This window comes from Nicotiana tomentosiformis, chromosome 6, assembly GCF_000390325.3.
Source record: "Nicotiana tomentosiformis chromosome 6, ASM39032v3, whole genome shotgun sequence".
NCBI lineage: Eukaryota > Viridiplantae > Streptophyta > Magnoliopsida > Solanales > Solanaceae > Nicotiana > Nicotiana tomentosiformis.
Genome location: NC_090817.1, coordinates 95585113 through 95606001, shown reverse-complemented (window position 1 = coordinate 95606001; position 20889 = coordinate 95585113). Strand labels below are relative to the sequence as shown.

Genomic DNA, 20889 nt, shown 5'->3' with positions numbered 1-20889 from the left:
CATGATATTGTAAGCCCGTGAGTGAGACTGGAGAGATTTGAGAGCATGCCTACGTTTTTGCACAGTTATTTTCATTTTATCCGTACCAGTTGAGTTCGTCAACACCTTTTAGTCCAAAGTTTGGACTTGTTACTTACTGAGTTGGATGTACTCACGTTACTCCTTGCACCTTATGTGCAGATCCAGGCATTCTTGGTCACGGCGGCGGCTGCTGATTGAGGCATCAGAGTTCGGGGACTATCGAGGTAGCTGCATGGCATTCGCGGGCCTTGATTTCCCTTTCTTATTTTATCTGCACTTTCAGTTTTATTCTCTAGATACTGTTGTGGACTGTATTCTAGTTTTAGACGCTCATGTACTCAGTGACACCCCGATTTTGGAATGGATTATACCGTATTTTGGTTAAAATCTGGTTTTAAATGGCTTTTCTTTAATATAAATTGTTCCGCTATTATTTCTAAAAGAGTGTTTTACTGTGTTGAAATTTCTTGAGTTGTGGCTTGCCTAGTTCCACGATAGGCGCCATCACGCCAGTCATTTTGGGTCGTGACACCTAGTCTCAAATCGTAAAAATGAATCACAACTTTCCTTATATCACTGCAGGAGCCTTTATATTTAGTTTTGAAAATCATTTTTTCAAAATAACATCCCGTGTTTTAGCCCACCTTATCACATCGCATGGCTTCTAGTAGTTTCCCTACAAGCCACGCATTTCAAGTCCACCTTATCTACCGCATGCGTTTGAACACACATACCTTATACCACCGCATGCGTATCAATAATAACAACATGGCAGAAACCTCGTGCAACACAATAACAACCGCATGACAGAAACCTCGTGCAAACACAATAACAACCACACGACAGAAACCTCGTGCAAACACAATAACCACACGACAGAAATTTCGTGCAACACAATAACAATCGCACGACAGAAACCTCGTGCAAACACAATAACAACCGCACAGCAGAAACCTCGTGCAAACAACATAAGAATTCTCTCAACAAAACACGTACGCCAAAAACATAACAACTCAAATAAATGACTTTCACAATGTGTGCCCACATGCCACAATATTTCCTCAAAACAGTTTCAATATCACAACCACACATAGCCCTCGACTCAATGATAAGTGGGGATTTTGACTACTTATTAGCGCCTTTTTGCTTTTATTTTAGTCTAAAAGTATTGATTGTGTTCCCAAAACTAATGAAAAGTGTAAAATTGCAGGAATGTTGAAAGTTAGACTCCCGAGATGAAATCCGACTCAAAAGGGAGTAGTCCGAGCTCAAGGAAACAAAAGGGTACAGAAACATACAAAGTGCGGTCCGCAAAAGGAATTTTGTGGTTGCAAAAGAAATTATGGTCCGCAAAATTCCATCTGCGGTCGTAGACAATGAAGGAAATCCCAGCAGACATTCTAGCAAACTGCTGACCGCATAGGAATTGTGCAACCGCAAAAGAAGAGCTTGAGATTAACTTCAGAGAATGTGCAAATCTCATTCTTCAGAATTGCGGACCGCACAAGAATTGTGCAGCCGCAGAAGTAAAGATACGGATCGTAGAAGACCAGTTGCGACCACAATGCTAAATTTGCGGACCGCAGAAATATTGCCTCGCGATCGCAGTTCAGAATTATGCGGCCGCAGAACCCCATCTCCTGCAAGATGAAGAATTCTGCGGACCGCACATGGAATTGTGCGACCGCAGAACCTCCCGAAGAGCCTTTTTGTCCGAAATTTCCAGCCTTGTATAAATAGACGAGTTTCATACAATTAGGTCAACTTTTGACATCAGCAAGTCCTATAGCCGTTTTTCTTTGCCTCTTTTGTAAGTTTTCTATATTTTGGAGTATTTTACTATAGATTTTATCATTTTAACTTTACAGTATGAGTTTAATTAGTATTTCTTCTTCTATTTCTTCAATTTCAAGCATGATCGTAGCTAGATTTTTACTAGGGTTGTGACCCAACCCTAGCGTGTAAACCTTATGGGTATCTAATTGAGTATTTGTTTATGATTGGGTGTTTGTTATTTAGCCTTGTTCATGCTTTAATTTATGGAATTAATAGTTACAAACATTGGCTCATGCCTAATTGACTTAGTCTCTACTTAAGAAAGAGAGACTTAGTTTAGGAAATCTTGGCTAACAAGAAATTAGGTCAATCGAGAGATTGATGAACCCAATCAAAAGGGTTCAACCTAGAGATAGTAATAACCCGACTTGAGCTTTTATCAATCGTTTTGTGAGATACCCATTTGGACTTGAGAAAGTTAAATAGGGCAAAACCACTCTCTGACCGCGAGGTATTGAGTAAAGGGTAATTGAGAGTTGATAGCTATAATACACCCCAATCACCAAAACAAGTATTAAGGTTTTTATCCCATTAGGCGAACACCTAGGTGAAGGTCATAGCCCTAGGCTTTTTACAAACTTGAAAAACAACAAAAACAATTATCCTAGTCTTATTTCTTTACTTTGCAATCCTTAGTTTTAAAATAGAAATAGAAACAAAACCATTTTGTGAAAGTGCAAATTAAGATAGTTCAAATTCACGCATTAGAATATATACTCCTAACTCCCATCTAGCTCCCTGTGGATTCGATCCCGACTCTTCGTTGGGTTACTATAATTGCAATCGACCGTGTTATACCTTGTTTTGAGGTGTGCATTGTGCGCGATAGGTCACTCAATAACACTAAATACAACAGGAACAACAATAATAACACGAGAATACGACAAGTAAATCAACACAAGAACTTCAGAACACAAAGAAACAGAAGAACTTACTCATAAAGAAAGACACAACAGGGAAATAATAGTCTCAACAAGAATAATTCAACAAGGGAGAGGTAATTTGTAACAATGATTCCACGAAAGTGCAATTCGACAACAAGAGATAGCATGAATCAATGATCCCAAATAAGAATACGTCAACAATGAAAGGGATAACAAACTTCAAATAAGGCTAACTAATTACAGACGAGATAATATTGATTTCAATTAAGGTTAAGCAATTACAGAAAGGATAGCATGACGATAAAAAGGGGCAACAACTTCAGTTAAGGCACGTAAGAGTTTAATCGGCAATAGGGTAGAACATGAAGCAATTAATTCCAATTAAGACACGTAAGGGTGAATTTAGTAAATAGTGGATTTAACATGACAAAACAACTTTATATTTAATGGACATAAGAACCTAAGAGCCCTAAACGGTCAAATTTCCACAAATAAGCCCAAGCACGTACTCGTCATCTCACGTATACGGCCTTCACATGACACAATTAGCACAAATGACTCAAATCCTAAGGGGTAGTTCCCCCACACAAAGTTAGGCAAGATACTTACCTCAAAGAAGCTAGACCAATACTCTAAAATGACCTTCTCGAGAGAAATAACCTCGGACGGCTCAAATCTAGCCAAAATAACTTCAAGTCATAAATAAAACTCATAGGAAATAATTCCGGATAATAAAGCTTCAATATTTAACAAGAACTAAAAGTCAACCAAAACGTCAACCCCTAGGCCCGCGTCTCGGAACCCGACCAAAATTATAAAATTCGAACACCCATTCGATAACGAGTCCAACCATACAAGAATTACCAAATTCTTATATGAATTCGCCCTTCAAATCCTCATTTTATATTTTAAAAGAGTTTCTCAAAATATCCCATTTTTTCCAACTCAAACCACTAATTTAATGGTAAAAACAAAGATGGAATCATGAAATAAAATCAAATCCGGGTATAGAACACTTACCCCAAACAAACACGTGAAGAACCCCTCAAAAATCGCTAAAATCCAAGGCCTACAACTCAAAATATGATAAAAATGGCCAAACCCTCGAAATAGAGTTCTTATAACTCTGCCCAGGCATTCCTCTTACGAAATCGCAGAACATACCTCGTGATCGCGGAACACAAAAATCACCGCTCAATGAAATGAGCTACATGTTCGCGAAAAACACCTCGCGAACGCGATGAACAGATTGGCCAACCTTCACGAACGCGACGAGTAACATTCCACCAGTCTCCAATTCCCTTATGCGAACACGGAACACCCTACGCGATCGCGAATAATAACCAGCTGAACCTTCGCGAACGCATTCCCACTGTCGCGTTCGCGATAAGCAAAAATGCTGAGTTTCCTAGAATCACTTCGCGATCACAGCTTCATCTTCGCGATCGCGAAAAGCAACAGCAACACCAGAAACCATCAACTCAAAAGCATGAAGAAATGGTCCATAGCCTATCCGACACACACCCGAGGCCCCCGGGACCTCAACCAAATATACCAACACATCCTAAAATACGATACGAATTTAGTCGAGGCCTAAAATCACATCAAATAACACCTATAAATCGCACCTCGAATCGAACTCATGAATTTTCAAATCTTCCAACTTCCAAAACTCGCGTTGAAGCATATAAAATCAACCCGGAACGACGTCAAAATTTGCATGCAAGTCCCAAATGACATAACAGAGCTAATCCAACTCTCAGAATCACATTCCGACCCCGATATCACCAAATTCAACTCTCGGTCAAAACTCTCAACCATCCAAAACTTCAACTTTCCAATTTTAGCCGAAATACTTCAACTTACCCTACGGACCTCCAAATCCAAATCTGGACGCACGCCTAAGTCCAAAATCACCATACGAAGCTATTGGAATCATCAAAACTCCATTTCAGAGTCGTCTACACAAAAATGAATTTTCGGTCAACCCTTACTGCTTAATCTTCTAAAACAAGAATCCTTCTTTCAAATTGATCCCAAATCATCCGAAAATCGAACTCGACCACACACGCAAGTCATAACACATAATACAAAGCTGCTCGAGACCTTAAGCCACCGAACAAGACGTTAATTCTCAAAATGACCGTTCGGGTCGTTACATTCTCCCCTCTTAAACAAACGTTCGTCCTCGAACGTGTCAAGACAAGTGTTTTAAAAGGCGTGGGCGTAAGGTGATGCGTTTTACATATGCCTCAGCGAGGCATAAGCCCTGAGGCATGGGGCATAAGCCCCATAGGTATTTATTTTTTAATATTTTATAAAATAATATAATGATAGTATATATTTAGAAGCATGTAAAATTGCATATATATATATATAAATAGATGTGCTTCATCCCCACAAAAAACTAGTCAAAACAATCTATTATACGCTACTTACAAGCACAAGTAACTTGAACTTGCTGCTATGAAGGTGAGTGGAGTTCTCTTTGTATTTTTAAAAAACAATTGTTGCTTTTAGGAGATATTATCAAACTAGCGGAGAAGATAAGGAATTGGGAAAGACCATGAATTAGGACTTCAATCAATAAAAAAGGTCTTGACTTTTAAATTTAACACATTTGAGTTCCTTTTTAAACCTTTTGAGTAATTACCAATCTGACTTTGGAGAATTTGGGTATTATATGAAGGACTTATTCAACAAATTTTGTTTTAATTTGAAAAAGTATCTGGGACTTACGCCTCAATAAAAAAATGCACCTCAAACACCCGGGCGTACGTCCCGAATTGCTGGGTGTACGCCTCTTGAGACTTTCGCCCCACACCATCGCCTCGGGGCGTTTTTGGTGCGCCTCACCCCAGGGCTCGCCCCGAAAACGCCTTGTAAAATACTGGTCAAGACCCATTCTGAAGTCATCAAATCACTGAGTAAACTACCATACATACACCCACGGGTGATCCCACGTCACCCCAATCCACATAGGCCCGACAACACCATCTCAACTTAAATTTATCCCTTTCACCCACACTGATGACCTTAGAACCAACATTTTCACCATTCAATCATTCTCCAAGGACCCGATTCCCGCATCAACACACGGTATCAACCTTAACCGCTGCAACAACTTATGCCTACACCCACAACGTACAGCCACACGACATAACACATCACACACATGCCCTAAACAACAACTCCAGCCACAGTAGCTGCCCATAATCAAATCTAGTACCGGCAATTAGCCTCATATCCGTTAGAACCCTGGTTCAAACCTTCACAATAATGACAAGGATGCAAGAAACATGAAGACCTCATAACTATTCACCCGAATCAACAAGTCACATCCAACGCCACCGGGGCGCACACCTCGCAAGCTAAAGCTCAATAAGCACATCACGAATATGACTGAATATAATATGTAGGGAGAAACACATAAGAGAACTATCAAACAAGCCCGACAAGCACCCCTCCTTATCAATATCAGACTACGAATCAATTTCACAAAGGGGGAATCGAAGCATATGAATAAATCACAAGGATCTCATCCTGATATAACTCTACCACGGACCGTAGCTCGGTTCAAACATATCAAATCGCATGAAGAAGCGAGAATCCCATGCTCAGCTCCGAATTGCAAGTAGAATGCACATCATACCAACCAAAACCTTCCACTAGTTCAATTCCGCTAAATACTGATCTCCCACCCTAGTAGAGCATCTAAATCACAAATCGTAACCAAACACTCAGAAATTGCATCAAAACCTACCGTACTGGGTAACAGAAAGTCAATTCTAGTCTCATAACTCTCAATAATGAATAAAAACAAAACGATAGACACGGGCCACCACTATAGAATCTCCCAACAGGGGTAAACACATAAATAGAGTACAAAATCACGAAACTCACCCATATGTGAAGTAAAATAGAAGGACTTTCCCCGATAAGCAGAGCCGGAACCAAAATACGAATGATGCTCCCCTATAACAAGTCGAAACCATATCTGTACGACATTATCTGGTGTAGCAGCCTCAGCCCTACCATTGAAAGCAAATCAACGAGTCGGGCCCCCCCTCTTGGGCGCCCTTTACTCGCCTGATTGTACCCCAAGCTAGCGTTGCAGGAATATCAGCAACTGGAGCAGAACCCATAGCTTAAATTCCCTTGCTGTGACTCATCTGTCTGGAGTCTGGGACAACCTCTCACCATATGGATGGTATCTCCACACTCAAAGAAACCTCTCTACTGACATGGTTGTGGAAGTTGTCCAGTATAGGTACCCTGAGACCCATGGGTACTTGGAACACCGTGCGAAGTCTGAAATGCAACTGAACTGATTGACCCACAAAACCTCTACATGCCGTACTCTACCTCCAAAATAGGGACTAATAGATCCCTCCGTCCTACAAGGCCTCTTAGCCTCCTTGCTCTCTCTCTCTCTCTCCTGACCCCGTATGTCCTCTAGTCGGGGGCGATCTCTACTACCTGCTGAAATGAAACACCCGACTCCAACTCCCTAGCCACGCTGAACCGGATATCATGATCGATCCCCCCAATGAACATGCGAACTCGCTCTCTGACTGTAGAAACCAAAACATGTACATGTCTGGACAAATCACTAAATCTAATGGCATACTCTGACACCGACATAGTGCCTTGGCCCAGTTGCTCAAACTCCATGCGCCATGCATCCCGAAGGGTCTGGGGAACAAACTCTCTCAAGAACATCCCTGAAAATTGAACCCATGAAAGTGAAGTTGTATCGGCCGCACTACCCAACTCATACACTCGTCACCACTAATATGCCGCTCCCTTAAGCTAGACCGTAGTAAAAGCAACCCCACTCGTCTCCATAATACCCATAATGCGGAGAATATGGTAGCATTCCCCTAGGAACCCATGCGCATCCTCTGAAGCCAAACCACTAAAAGTAGGAGGGTAATGCTTCTTGAACCTCGCAAGTCTAAGTTGTTCTTCCTCATATTTTGTTGCCCTAACCACATGCTGAACTGGGGCAACATGTTGTGTCGGCATGACACCTGGAACCTGACCAATGTGGACTAGTTGCTCTGGACTATGGGCAGCGGGAATCTGAGCTCCTCCCCCGATCTGTGAAGTAGCTGGTGCAACCGGAATCAACCCCGCCCGAGCCAATATACCAAACATGCTCAGGAACTGTGCTAAAGTATCCTGAAGTCTTGGGGTCACAACAGGTGCCTCTGATACCTGTCCCCCAACAGGAGCTACTAGAGGCTCCTCAATAGCTGCTTTTATAGGAGCTCTAGCTTTAGTATGTTCTCCTCCTCGGCCTCTGCCTCTGCCCCGTCCCCTAGCAACATCGGCTCTGGGGGCAGCGTCATCGGTAACTACAGCTCGTGTCCTCATCACTTGTGGGAGAATGGAATGACAAGGGTTCAAACTCTGAGATCAATAAACTCGCACGATAGGAATGAAGGAAGTGAAACTATCCTAATAATTCTGTAGCCTCTCGAAGATAAGAACAGACGTCTCCGTAACGATCCGCAAGACTCTACTAAACTTGCTTATGACTCATAGCACCTATGAACCTAGGGCTCTGATACCAACTTGTCACGACCTAAAGTTTCCTCACTAGGATATCGTAACTGATAAGTAGGGATTTTGACTACTTATTTGCACTCTTTTACTTTAGTTTTATCTCAAAAATACTTAAAGGTATTCCCGAAAACTGATAAAAAGGGCTTACTTGCAGGAGCATTGGGAAAAGAGCAAAAACGATAAAATTCAACTCAAGAAGGAGTATTTTTGGACAATGATAACTACTAGCAGATTTGTCAATAATGACATCACACTCACTTTTGACAAAATATACGTTAAGATCATCTTAATAGCTTCGGTCACCTTGTAATACTTTAGCTAACCAAAAATGCAAGAAATTTACATTAAAAGGCTAGAAATTTATATAAGCATATCACAAAAGAAAGAAAAAAACACAGCAATAAACTCCATCAAAGTCTTTGCATCAGTGTTTAGTTTTACATAAACTATATGCAGATGCCAAAAGTTGAGTCTCTACTCTTTACAAGACTCGATAAAAGAGATGAGAGGAGATAGAGAGAGCGGAGGTTAGAGTAAAAGAGGAAATGCACTACTCTCCATCTTCCCGCTTCTATGTTGTTTCAAATTCCCAGATAAAAATACCAATCACAAAAAAATTCCCTGATGAAAATACCAATCACAAAACTGTTTTCAATGCTTAAAACGCCACACATCCTGCCAAAACAGAAACTCATTCAGGTACTCTTAAATGTGGACCTAAATTTTCCTTTTGGGAAGTAGATGAGCACATATGACATAATTATGACCCAAATCCACAAGCACAATTGGTAAAAAACTAGAGTACTGCACCAATCAAGTACTAAGTTATAACTGATTCCCATCATTTCATCGGCTTACTTGTTGATGCCTAATACTAATCAAGTACCAAGTTTTCGAAAGATTTACGAGCTATTATGCCGAAAATTTATGGTTCCAAATTCTTTTGAGAATTTTCTTTTGTCATGGAGCATGCATAGTCTAAGTCTAAGAATGAACGAAATATTGGTCACTCGGTCACAAGTTAAAGGCACCAGGTGTTGTGTCCCGTGCTCCTCCAAGGTTTGAGGCGTGACACAAAATCACATAACATAGTAACTTACATCATCAAGAGCAACGACTACTAACCGGAAATTGACCAAGACAATTTCATAAAAGAAGTGAGGAAGTAATTACATTACATAGAGCCTCCGTGTCATTCGTACCAAGTGATTGTTTATATAGCAAAAAACAGAAGATACCTTGCCTGTCAAAATCTTCACCTTACATATAGCTCAAAGCTTCAGCTTGAATCCCTTTGAAAGGAAATCATCTCCTCTGATAAATAAAAGATAAAACAGACATTTAGCTATGAAAGAAAAGAGTATAGGAAACGCACAAAGTTTATAACTAAATCTCCCTAAATTGCATGAATGTGTGTGTGTGTGTGTAAGAAAAAGAGAAGTGAAAAGAAAACTAAACAAATATCCACAATATACTAAAGAAAGTCATATAGAATCAGTCTAGCTACTTCACCTAAATGTGAACAACAGGGAACTGATCCTAAAGCTCTAATTGTAAAAGATATACTAATGCATATAACTGTCAAATTGCTAAAAGAAAGAGGGATAAAACATAGCCACAAATCAACCAAATAATTGACCTCTTTCTTAAGGTTTTCCTTTGTCCTCCTTTATCTTGACTGAACTGTTTCTTCTTCAGGTAACTTGTGTCATCACTGGAACCGAGCTCAACCAGGCTTCCCAAATAGACATAACTATTGAAGTGTAGAAAGCCGTGTAATATGCCAAATTGAGTATCAACAATCTTTGTGTTTCCATTCTTAATACTTGTCCATACAAACCGTTTATTATCTTGTTCCAGCAGAACTTCCTCTCCACTGTTAGAATATGCGAGTGGGACAAAAAGACGTCCAATATCCTTATCTGGCCGTTCAATTGACATAATCTTAGTCCACCAGTCCTTAACTCCATATTCCTTCATTGCCCATATGTCCATATGGTCCAAACCTCGATCCAAATTCCCCCATTCGTCATAAAAAAAATCATCCCAAAAGGAGTGAAATGTGCAAAGGCAGCCTCCCAACACCTCCAACTTCACGCTGAACCTTTCATTAGTATATGGGGGATGCGGTACAATCCGACACATGTCAGTTTCAAGATCAAACGCAACAATCAGTTGTTGCAATGGTATCTTTATCTCACTACTAACAACCCAATGCAATGCACCATTTAAATATGCACCTGGTTCCTCCTTATTTCGTACATAATAAGGAAATTCCTTATCAATCCCTTTCCAAGAATTTGATTTCAAACTATAAACCCTAACATCAGAGCAAAGAGAACCCTTTTCAGTACCAACAAACTGCACAATTCTAACAACCTTATAGTCATTATTGACAACATCATATCCAAAACCAAATCTAATATGACCATCTTCTTCTCTATCAACACTCAGTACTGGTAATTTCTTGTATTTTCCAGTAGATGGGTTCCATATGGCAATTTCATCCACAGTATTTGATATCAACAGCAACCCATTGCAAGAACCAATTATCTTTGTATCAAATTCACTAGACCTCAAAGGGTTGGTCAATTCTCTGGGGGTAACAACTCGAGAGTTGAGAGAATCAATATTTAGAGGGTAGAAACAACGCTTTTTATATCCAAAATACTCGGTCTGTCTAAGGAGAAGCCAAAAGTTAGAGTTGGTTTTGGGCGAATGTTTTAGATGCAATTTTGCAAACTCGGGACTATCAATAAGAGCACACCAAGATTTTGAGACGCACCTGAAACATAAGACACAGTCAATCGGCTACTAAATCCAACGAAATGGTTGACATTGTTTTCGCAGGTTAGGGCCAATGAATTTTGGACGTGCATATCAAGTTAGGGCTCCTGTCGATTATAAAGAAAGAAGCGGTTAACCAGGGGTGGCAAACGGGTATAAGACGGGTCGTAAACGGGTAATGCAAAACGGATAAATTATTCGACCCGACTCATATTTCATACGGATAAAAAATGGGTTAACGCGGCAGATAATTCATGGCTTATTGAATATGATCACTTTTTGGAGAATTTCTAGTCTCCCAAACTTGAATAACCTCCCATTTGAGGTTTTATAAATGTACAAGTTAAACACATTAGTTATCCATTAATTATCTATTTTCTAAATGAATCATATGGCTCTTATCCATATTTAATCCGTTTTTAAAAACTTCATCATCCAACTCATTTTTTAATGAATAATATGGGTGAATAATTATTTTCTTTTATTCATTTTGCTACTAATACGGTTAAGGATAATAAATGATAAGGGGGCATAAGAAGTTAGAGCTCCTTATATATTATCTAATCCCGAAATGATTTTATACTAAGATGATTGGATTAGCTACCCTATATAAAAGATAGAATAATTTATCCATGAAATACCCCGATGTATCCTACTGTTAGGGCTCTGCCTGACTTGACAACGAGAGCGTTGTCATGGGGCACCAAGAGTGTTTCCAAGCTAAGGTGCATGAGTAGCACCAAGGCAAAAAAAAAAAACGGGCAAGTGATGGCTAAGGCTTTGAGGGAGGCAGGGCAGCTTAGCAAGGGCTTGACAATGAGATGCGGGTTGAGGGTGACACTTGATCATGACAAAGGCATCCAGGCATGAGGTAGTGATGCCAACGCAAGGTAAAAACGAAGTGGGCAAAGGCAGGCTAAGCGCAACGAAGGCATGTGTGCGAGGCAGACTTATCATGACAATAGGGCGCGACAAAGGTCCATGTGCGTGGGCAATGACATGGGCAAAATGTGACTACAATGCACCTGAGTACAAGGCATTGGCGCTTGATTCAAGCCAAGGCACGCACATGGACAACAAGCTTCAGATTGACCAAGTCAAGGGCGGTTACATGGCATATGTTGCACACATGGGCAGTAGTTGGATTTTGCTAAAAGCTGGCAGATTTTGTTAGCACGTTTTTTGGGTCATGTTTTCATTATTATTTGCATGATCTACATGATCCTAGTAGTTGGGGGATGTCAACTACACTAGGCTAAAATAGTGGGCTATGCGGGACAAATGTCGAAGCCTAAGTGCGACAAGTGTAAAGCAAAGGGATGTCTCATGTTTTATAAATGGGCAGCATCCTTATGCTTGTGGGCAGAAGAGAAAAATGTGTGGGAGCACATTTGAGAGTTAGGAAAGATTCCTAAGTCTGTTTTCAAGAGTGAAAACGCCTAAGGTCAAGAGCGATCATTTTGTGCACGGTTGTACTTCGAGTTTGAGTTTCTTTGTATGCTCGAGTTAAATACTACGTTGAAAGCTGCCTAAAAATATTCTAAGTCCAAAGTTGTTATAATTTTGGCCGAGTGTTGTGAGAAGGTTGAAGTCAAGTGCTAGGCTTGGCTGCCTTACAGGCTGGTTTTGACGAACAGAAATCACGCCTGTGACCACTGGTATTAGAGCGGAGCAAGTTCGTGACGGAAACACGACGGGCAGTGGCAGATTTCGTAGTCTTGCTCGAGAACATGACCGGTGGTAACAACGAACTGTGGGGAAGGCTAACAAAACTGGAGGCATTGGTCAGAAATATCCCTGAAGGTGAGGAATTTCATACTCTCGTGACAAAGCTTGCCTACCTTGAGGCAGAATTGGCAAGGCTGAGTCAAGAGAATGCAGATCTGAAAAGTGAGACAGTGGTACTGCGACGTGTTGTGAGTGAGGATGCTCCTCAACGTGGTGATGATCGTCTTAAGGTAAAAATTTCTGAGCCTAAGGCATTTGGTGGTGCAAGGAGTGCACGTGAATTGGAGAATTTTCTTTGGGATATGGAGCTGTACTTTTATGTTATTCGTGTGCCTTGTCAAATTTCTTCCACTTTTTGCCTTGTCCTTCTTTACGTCTTGGATTGCTAGTGACAAACTGAAAAAGTTGAGGCAAACCGGATCAGTTAGAGTATATGTCAAAGAATTCACTTCTTTAATGTTAAGCATCAGCAATATGTCGGAAGAAGACAAATTGCACAAATTCATGAGCGGGCTGCAATAGTGGGTGCAATTGGAGTTACGTAGGCAGAATATTCAAAACCTCGCAAGTGATGTAGCTGTGGCTAATGCATTGGGTGATTTTCACTTGGATGAAGACACCTCAACTTCAAAATCCAACGACGGAAAGAAGGACAAGGCAAAGAAGTGGAAGAAATTTGAGAATAACGATGCTAATGAAGACAAGGGTAAGGGAAAGCAAGAGGCTGAAACTTCAAAGATCAAGGAGAAGGGCGGCAAGTTTAGTGGCTGTTTCATTTGTAATGGGCCACATCGAGCAAGGAACTGCCCAAAGAAGGCAGTGTTGAATGCAATGACTGCCACAGATAAGAGAGTTGCATTGGAGGCGATGACCAGTGATAAACAAGTGACTGGGGTAAATGCAATTGTGGCTGATGAGAAAGGAGGCCAAGAGGCGTTGGTTTGTTAGGGCTCTGCCTCTCTGAGCTTGACTTGACAACGAGAGCATTGTCATGGGGAGGCAAGAGTGTTGCCAAGCTAAGGTGCACGAATAGCACCAAGGCAAAAAAGGAAAACAGGCAAGTGATGACCAAGGCTTTGAGAGAGGCAAGGGGTTGACAATGAGATGCGGGCTGAGGGTGACACTTGATCATGACAAAGGCATCAAGGCATGAGGCAATTATGCCAAGGCAAGGCAAAAACGAAGTGGGCAAAGGTAGGCTAAGCGCAACAAAGACATGCGCGCAAGGCAGACTTGTCATGACAATGAGGCACGGCAAAGGTCCATGTGCGTGGGCAATGACATGGGCAAAATGTGGCTACAATGCACCTGAGTACAAGGCATTGACACATAATTAAAGCCAAGGCACGCACATTGTCAACAAGCTTCAGATTGACCAAGTCAAAGACGGTTACACGACATATGTTGCGCACATAGGCAGTAGTTGGATTTTGCTAAAAGCTGGCAGATTTTGTTAGCACATTTTTTGGGCCATGTTTCCATTATTATTTGCATGATCTACATGATCCTAGTAGTTGGGAGATGTTAACTACACTAGGCTAAAAAAGTGGGTTGTGTGGGACAAGTGTCGAAGCCTAAGTGCGACAAGTGTAAAGCAAAGGTTTGTCTCATGTTTTATAAATTGGCAGCATCCTTATGCTTGTGGGCAGAAGATAAAACGTGTGGGAGCACATTTGAGAGTTAGAAAAGTCCTAAATCTGTTTTCAAGAGTGAAAACGCCTAAGGTCAAGAGCGATCTTTTTGTACATGGTTGTACTTCGAGTTTGAGTTTCTTTGTATGCTCGAATTAAATACAAAGTTGGGAAAAGAGTTTCATGTATATTGTGCCTTGTGTTCTTCTTCTTTTTTGTTGCCTTACTTAAATTTCGTTGTCTAAATTAGTCCTAAACTTATTACGTTGAAAGCTGCCTAAACATATTCTAAGTCCAAAGTTGCTGTAATTTTGGTCGAGTGTTGTGAGAAGGTTGTAGTCAAATGTTGGGCTTGGCTGCCGCACAGGCTGGTTTTGACGGACAGAAATCACGCCTGTGACACCTACCATTATACATTTATACCAAACGACTCTAAGTGTTTAATAAGTTGAGTTACCATCTATTAACATGCCGCATGAGGTACTGGATGCAAAATATAAAATTTTGGTCTATTTTATTTTGAGTTAATCGAGCTTTAGTTGAATATCTTTGAATCACAAAAATTAGAATGCAATCAACCTGTATTTAGATGATTTTTAAGTAACAAACAATAAAATATTGACTTTTGTACAATAAATTTTCACTTGAATTAACACCAATGAAATTTTGCCTTATTTTTTTTAATTGCAATCTTTCAATGCCTTCACACGACATAATTCAAAACCTCATTCAATCATAATCTTATCTCACATTTTACCTTTACAGTGGAATAACAAAATCCGAAACTTAGTAAACATATCTCTATTGTTTAGAGTCAAAGGAAAAGATCATCTTTATTTGACCTTATACTACCCCTATCGAATTACTACTAATCCATATTTAAAAATATAATTAAGATATAGTAAGAAACGTCAAAATGAAGTACAGTCTTCAACATCTAAGTATATATATTATTGAATCACATAAACGAAAAACTTTCTAGTCAAATATATATATATATATATATATATATATATATATATATATATATATATATATATATATATATATATATATTTTTTTTTAAATGATCAGTTTCTTAGGAAAATTTTCTTTTTCGGTCGGCCACAAGAAAGCATAGAGTATATTAACTTAAATGAGTAGTCATACAAGAAACAGTAAACTGCAAAGACACTGTATAAACTCGTAAGGTTTTATGAGCTAGGGGGAAACCCATAGATATGAGTCAATATAAAAGGAAAATTCAAGGGGATGTAACATGTTATTCTCATCATGTGCAGGGCTAGTACAAAAGTTTATTTCGAAGCCAATGGTACATGTCTAACACAAAGATCCTGAATCTATGAAATTTTCAGTGTTGTGATAACAAAAGGAGGTGAGTGCAGCTACCCTTCGACCTGTCTTGGGCGAATCCAAGAGAAACATTCGATCTTTTCTTGCCATGCTCTGGCTTTACTATCTGTCGAACAATGGTGCGGTGTGTCAGCCACCATATATTGCTCCATGTATGTGTGAGCAAGAACTTGCATCACTTATAATATTAGCAGGGCCGACTCTAATAGTGTATGGAGTGAGGCAAGTGTTTTTGTACTTTTTATGTAAAAAGAAAGAAAAACTTTTATGTATATTAATAAAGTAAAAATTAAAATAATAGAAAAATAGTTGTCACTTTGATTTGATTTGACAACTCTATTTTTTACTCTTCTTCCCAAGTAATCCCAACCCAACTTTTCAATTTTATTTCATTCTTCATACACTCCAGAGATATATCTTCTTCATTCCTCTTTATTCATGCTCATCTTCTTAATTATTTCTATTAGATTTCTTTCTTTCTCCAAGACTCCAACAAGCCAACAACTAGATATTTTGAAATCAAAGTCTTCAAACTTCTTGAATCAACTTTCTCTAGTGTTATTTTCGTTTGTTATTTATTATTTTATTAATTTTACTCTGTACATATTGTTTAATTTTTAAAAAAAATATAAATATGTCAACAAGAAAATATGCATCCGGTTATTCAAAACAATCTTGGCACCAATAGCTAGAATCTAGAAGAATAAATTTTAAATAAAAATATATATTATAACGTTCCTATAAATACTTAGGCCCATATTAAACTTTTGCCTTAGGCCCCTCGTGCGCTTGAGCCGCCCCTAAATATTAGAATACCATAAATGTTAGTTGTGTTGCAAGGGAAGCGTCAAAATTAACTTCCACTTGGTTTAGCCCTTGTTGGTAAGCTAGAAGTAAGCCATGATCATAGAGGGCGTGATTTCATTTTGAATGCAATCTATAGACCTAAAATATCCCCCTAACTGTGTTGGATAGTCACCAATTACACTACTCTCCAATCCAACATATGGTGGACTCCGAGAAGAAAAAAAGAGGCGAATACTAAAATAGCGGTTTATGAGGACCCGAGAAGGGGGATAGATCACAAAACCTTCTCGCCCTTGATTATAAAGCACCACAATCTAAAACTGTCAAAAGACATTTGAATATATTGTTGTAGCTGTTTATTCCTTGTCATGCCTTTAATGAGATGAATGATGAGTTCACATATGCGGACTCATTAATAATCTTTCTAAGAGCTAATGGCCTTCCTCTTGCACCTAACTAGTAGATATATAGTTATTCCTTGTCAGTTACTTTTTCCCGAGCCGACCTCCCATATGTTGAGATGAAGTAGGGGAGAGAGATTTTTGGATCAGAGATTGTATATGAGATCTTTCCTATTATAAATCCCTAGAATCACAATGACTTGCGTGAATAATGTAATGACTATCTTAATGTTTCCGACATGAATATATTTACCAAAAGAAAACAAAAAAGAAATAAAACTTACTTGACTTTTCAAGAAGTCTTTAAATGAATTAACGGTAAAATAAAAAATGAAAATGTTGGTATAATAATACAATTTTTTTTTTAGATTTCTATTTATAAAACTCAAAAGTTTAGTTATCTATTCAAACAAGCTATACAAATTACTAATAGATTGAATGAAATCTCAAAGAATCCCAAGTTCAAGGTATTACTCAGTAAATACATATATATCTTAACTTAAGATTGACTATTCTAGCTTAATTCAAATTAAATTTTTTTGAATCCTTTTATTCGCGAGGAGCTGGATGAGAAGAAACTCTCACGTCCGGTTCTGTAGTAGAGATGGAATTCAAAAACAACCATCAACTATAACCCCAAAAGAACCAGATTCCGTAAACAACATAGAGGAAGAATGAAGGGAATATCTCATCGAGGTAATCATATTTCTTTCGGTAAATATGCTCTTCAGGCACTTGAACCTGCTTGGATTACATCTAGACAAATAGAAGCAGGCCGACGAGCAATGACACGAAATGCACGTCGTGGTGGAAAAATATGGGTACGTATATTTCCAGACAAACCAGTTACACTAAGACCCGCAGAAACACGTATGGGTTCAGGAAAAGGATCCCCTGAATATTGGGTAGCAGTTGTTAAACCGGGTCGAATACTTTATGAAATGGGTGGAGTAACAGAAAATATAGCCAGAAGGGCTATTTCACTAGCAGCATCCAAAATGCCTATACAAACTCAATTCATTATTTCGTAATGTAATAGAAAAAAATGTGGAAAGGGTTCTTAGATATGAAACAAAACCTGACCTTCGAAATATATAAATACATGCAAAAATACAAAAATAAATTGTATTTGCATTGAAAAATACATAATACACTCGAATTTGAGTATATTTTTGTACAACATACAATGTATTTGTATCATTACATGTGACTTAATAGCAAAGAAGAGAAGAAAGTTCGTTGGAGAAAACATCTACCGGCCAAGCAAAACATTGTATGCATTGTATTAAAACTAAAAATGGAGATGAATAAAAATCCGGCCAGATATGAGAATACACTATTACATTGTATCTACCAATATTCGATCAGGCGAATAAAAATTTGACCATAATGTGTAATTTGTTGTATTTAATTAGGCCACAAGAAATAAAATATACTTATATGAGAAAATACATTCGGATCTGAGAAATCCGGTCGGTTGGCCATGGATTCCAGCCTAAGATGACGGCGCTGGTGGAGGTAATGACGAGGGCGATATGGATTAAAGAATTTGAGATAAAAGAGTACAAAGGAGAGAAAAAGTTTAAAGGAGGAGGGGGAGGAGGCTAGGCTATAGTACAAATATGAAAGGAGGAAAAGAGGGAAAAGTTACTTTAGGGTTAAAAATCCCTCGGATAGAGCATTTGCTATAAAATCCAATATGTAGTTATGTATTAAAAGTAGTTTAAAGTGTATTTATTTATGATAAATATAGTGTATAATTTAGTTATACCATATAAAATTTACTTTATAAAATAGTGAACAAGTAAAAATAAACAGGAGTATTTTGTAAGGGAATATTATACACCAAATATGATGTCCAAATGAAAAATTTGAAGGATACTTCTTATTATGTACATTTTAAAAATATTAGGATCAACAAGAAATGTACATAGGTCATTAATTAAAAAATTAGATGGAACTAACCACTCTCTCATTCACTTTTACATGCACACTATTCTAAAAATATATTTTTATTTTACCCGTCATTTTTATTAAAGAGAAGACAGTTTTTCTTAGTTTTACTCATGATTCATTTATCGAGGTTCTTAAAAAGTTAGTAGCGAATTTTAACTAACAAATGCTTAAACATATAATTGAAATATTTTTTCCTCAATAGAATTTTCTAAATTGTTTGGAATCAAGATGTTCTCAATTGTTTAGCTCCAAAACAATTTCAAGCTTTTAAACTAAATAGATTACATTAGAATTTAATATTGGCTCTAATGATTACGTATGAAATTTGTTTTCAATTACCAAGTATCAACTAATAGGGATATTATGGTAAAATACCCATATCAATCATTGTTTCCTAAGGGGGCCGAAAAGTCCTTAATGAACAAGTTGAACGGAGAGTGTATAAATGGATTTGAATCACAAAACTTAAGTGCTTTCTTTCTCCTCTATTCAAAGATTCGCTTGATCTCTCCCCATCTCCTAGGTTCTTAACGTTGTATTTTTAAAATTATAAATTCATATAATACATACAAATTTAGTGGAGTTTGGAGAGATAAACTAAATATCTAAAAAACCAAGTGAAATATACAAAGATGTTGGTAAAATCCAAAATTTAAATTGATTTAATTTAAGCTTATTATACTGTTAAAACTATTGGTTCAAATAGTCATGATTCGATTTAAACTTAGCACTAAATTTGTCATTGCTTGGGTTGCAAAACTATAACTATAGCCAAATTACTATCAAAATTAAGCAAATGATATGCAAATATAAAAGCTTTCATTGAAAAATAGGTTTTAAAAGATTATAAGGGCATCAGTTCTCCAAGGTGATAGCATCAATGAAAAAATCAGACGCAAATTACCCATTTACGAAATAATAAGATTCATCATTTGCCCCATAAAACTTTTAATTCTAACAAAAATAAAAGACAGTTAAAATGAGGATAATTAGAGATCAGAACCTGTCGGGATTCACTCTTTACATCATAATAATGTATTCAGTGGATTGACAGACTTATGAATTTTATCATCACTTCTTTCCTCCTCAAGAAATAATTACTAATTACAAAAATAAACAAATAAAAAAACAGTATTGTTGAAATTGTAATAGTATTTGATAATCAAGTTTTTAAATTATAAAATTGAATGTATATCTGCACATTTTACTAATTTCGATTGAAACACTTAGCACTAATTGAAAAATACTGAAATTTAATATTTATTATAAATATTAAAATAGTTTTAAAAACGTTACAAGTGCTCAGAACTTCTTAGAGGTTTGTGTAAACCATCACAGACCAAAAGTCTCCGACACAAGAAATTTTCATCACAGCACCATAATGGTGAAAATTAATTTAACTATAAAATCATAAATTTAATTATTTAAATCAAACAGAAACACACATAATAATTGTTTTTATAAGTCGTCACTGTCCATGAACCATTTCGATGTCAAAAAATTAACAAATTGTTTTTACCTAATAACAAAATCAGCTTTCTAAATATTCTACATTTTATTTAGCCTAAGTGAAACTAATGAATGAGTCATCAGATAGGAGCGAAAGACTAAAAAGAAGTTTTAAAATCATAAAAGATTTCATTTGAACTATGCTTCTAATCATCATATGACCCAGTAATATAATAAAAGGATTAAAGTGAAAAATAAAAAGATATAAAATTATTTATTGGCCTCATAGAGAAGATTAGGCTAACAACATGATAAAATTCAGACATATGCTTGTCTATAAAAGAATTTTAATCATTGGCCAAAAGGATATCAGCAAAAATAAATTTAAAGAAATTTCAGCTAGAAAATAAAAGGATTTGTAAGAAATATTGTATCTGAAAGCAAAATTAGAAGAGGCAGAGCTTA

At 37.7% G+C, this 20889-nt stretch overlaps 1 protein-coding gene and 4 non-coding genes across 5 annotated transcripts; all 5 read right to left on the bottom strand.

The window, feature by feature from the left end:
- Positions 1-9443: 9443 nt before the first annotated feature.
- On the bottom strand, positions 9444-11830 carry LOC104116498 (F-box protein CPR1-like). The gene is made up of 3 exons (XM_009627363.3): positions 11741-11830; positions 9952-11123; positions 9444-9626 (listed from the first exon to the last, which is right to left on the bottom strand). The coding sequence occupies exons 1-3, from the start codon at positions 11828-11830 to the stop codon at positions 9584-9586; spliced, it is 1305 nt and encodes a 434-aa protein (XP_009625658.1). The 3' UTR covers positions 9444-9583.
- Positions 11831-19822: 7992 nt separating this feature from the next.
- On the bottom strand, positions 19823-19916 carry LOC117274099 (small nucleolar RNA Z101). Its single transcript, XR_004504182.1, has one exon. It is a non-coding gene; the product is annotated as a small nucleolar RNA Z101 (small nucleolar RNA).
- Positions 19917-19967: 51 nt separating this feature from the next.
- Positions 19968-20055, bottom strand: LOC117274101 (small nucleolar RNA snoR14). Its single transcript, XR_004504184.1, has one exon. It is a non-coding gene; the product is annotated as a small nucleolar RNA snoR14 (small nucleolar RNA).
- A 218-nt stretch (positions 20056-20273) lies between these two features.
- LOC117274100 (small nucleolar RNA U61) lies at positions 20274-20352 on the bottom strand. Its single transcript, XR_004504183.1, has one exon. It is a non-coding gene; the product is annotated as a small nucleolar RNA U61 (small nucleolar RNA).
- A 204-nt stretch (positions 20353-20556) lies between these two features.
- LOC117274098 (small nucleolar RNA snR60/Z15/Z230/Z193/J17) lies at positions 20557-20650 on the bottom strand. Its single transcript, XR_004504181.1, has one exon. It is a non-coding gene; the product is annotated as a small nucleolar RNA snR60/Z15/Z230/Z193/J17 (small nucleolar RNA).
- Between the last annotated feature and the right edge of the window lie 239 nt (positions 20651-20889).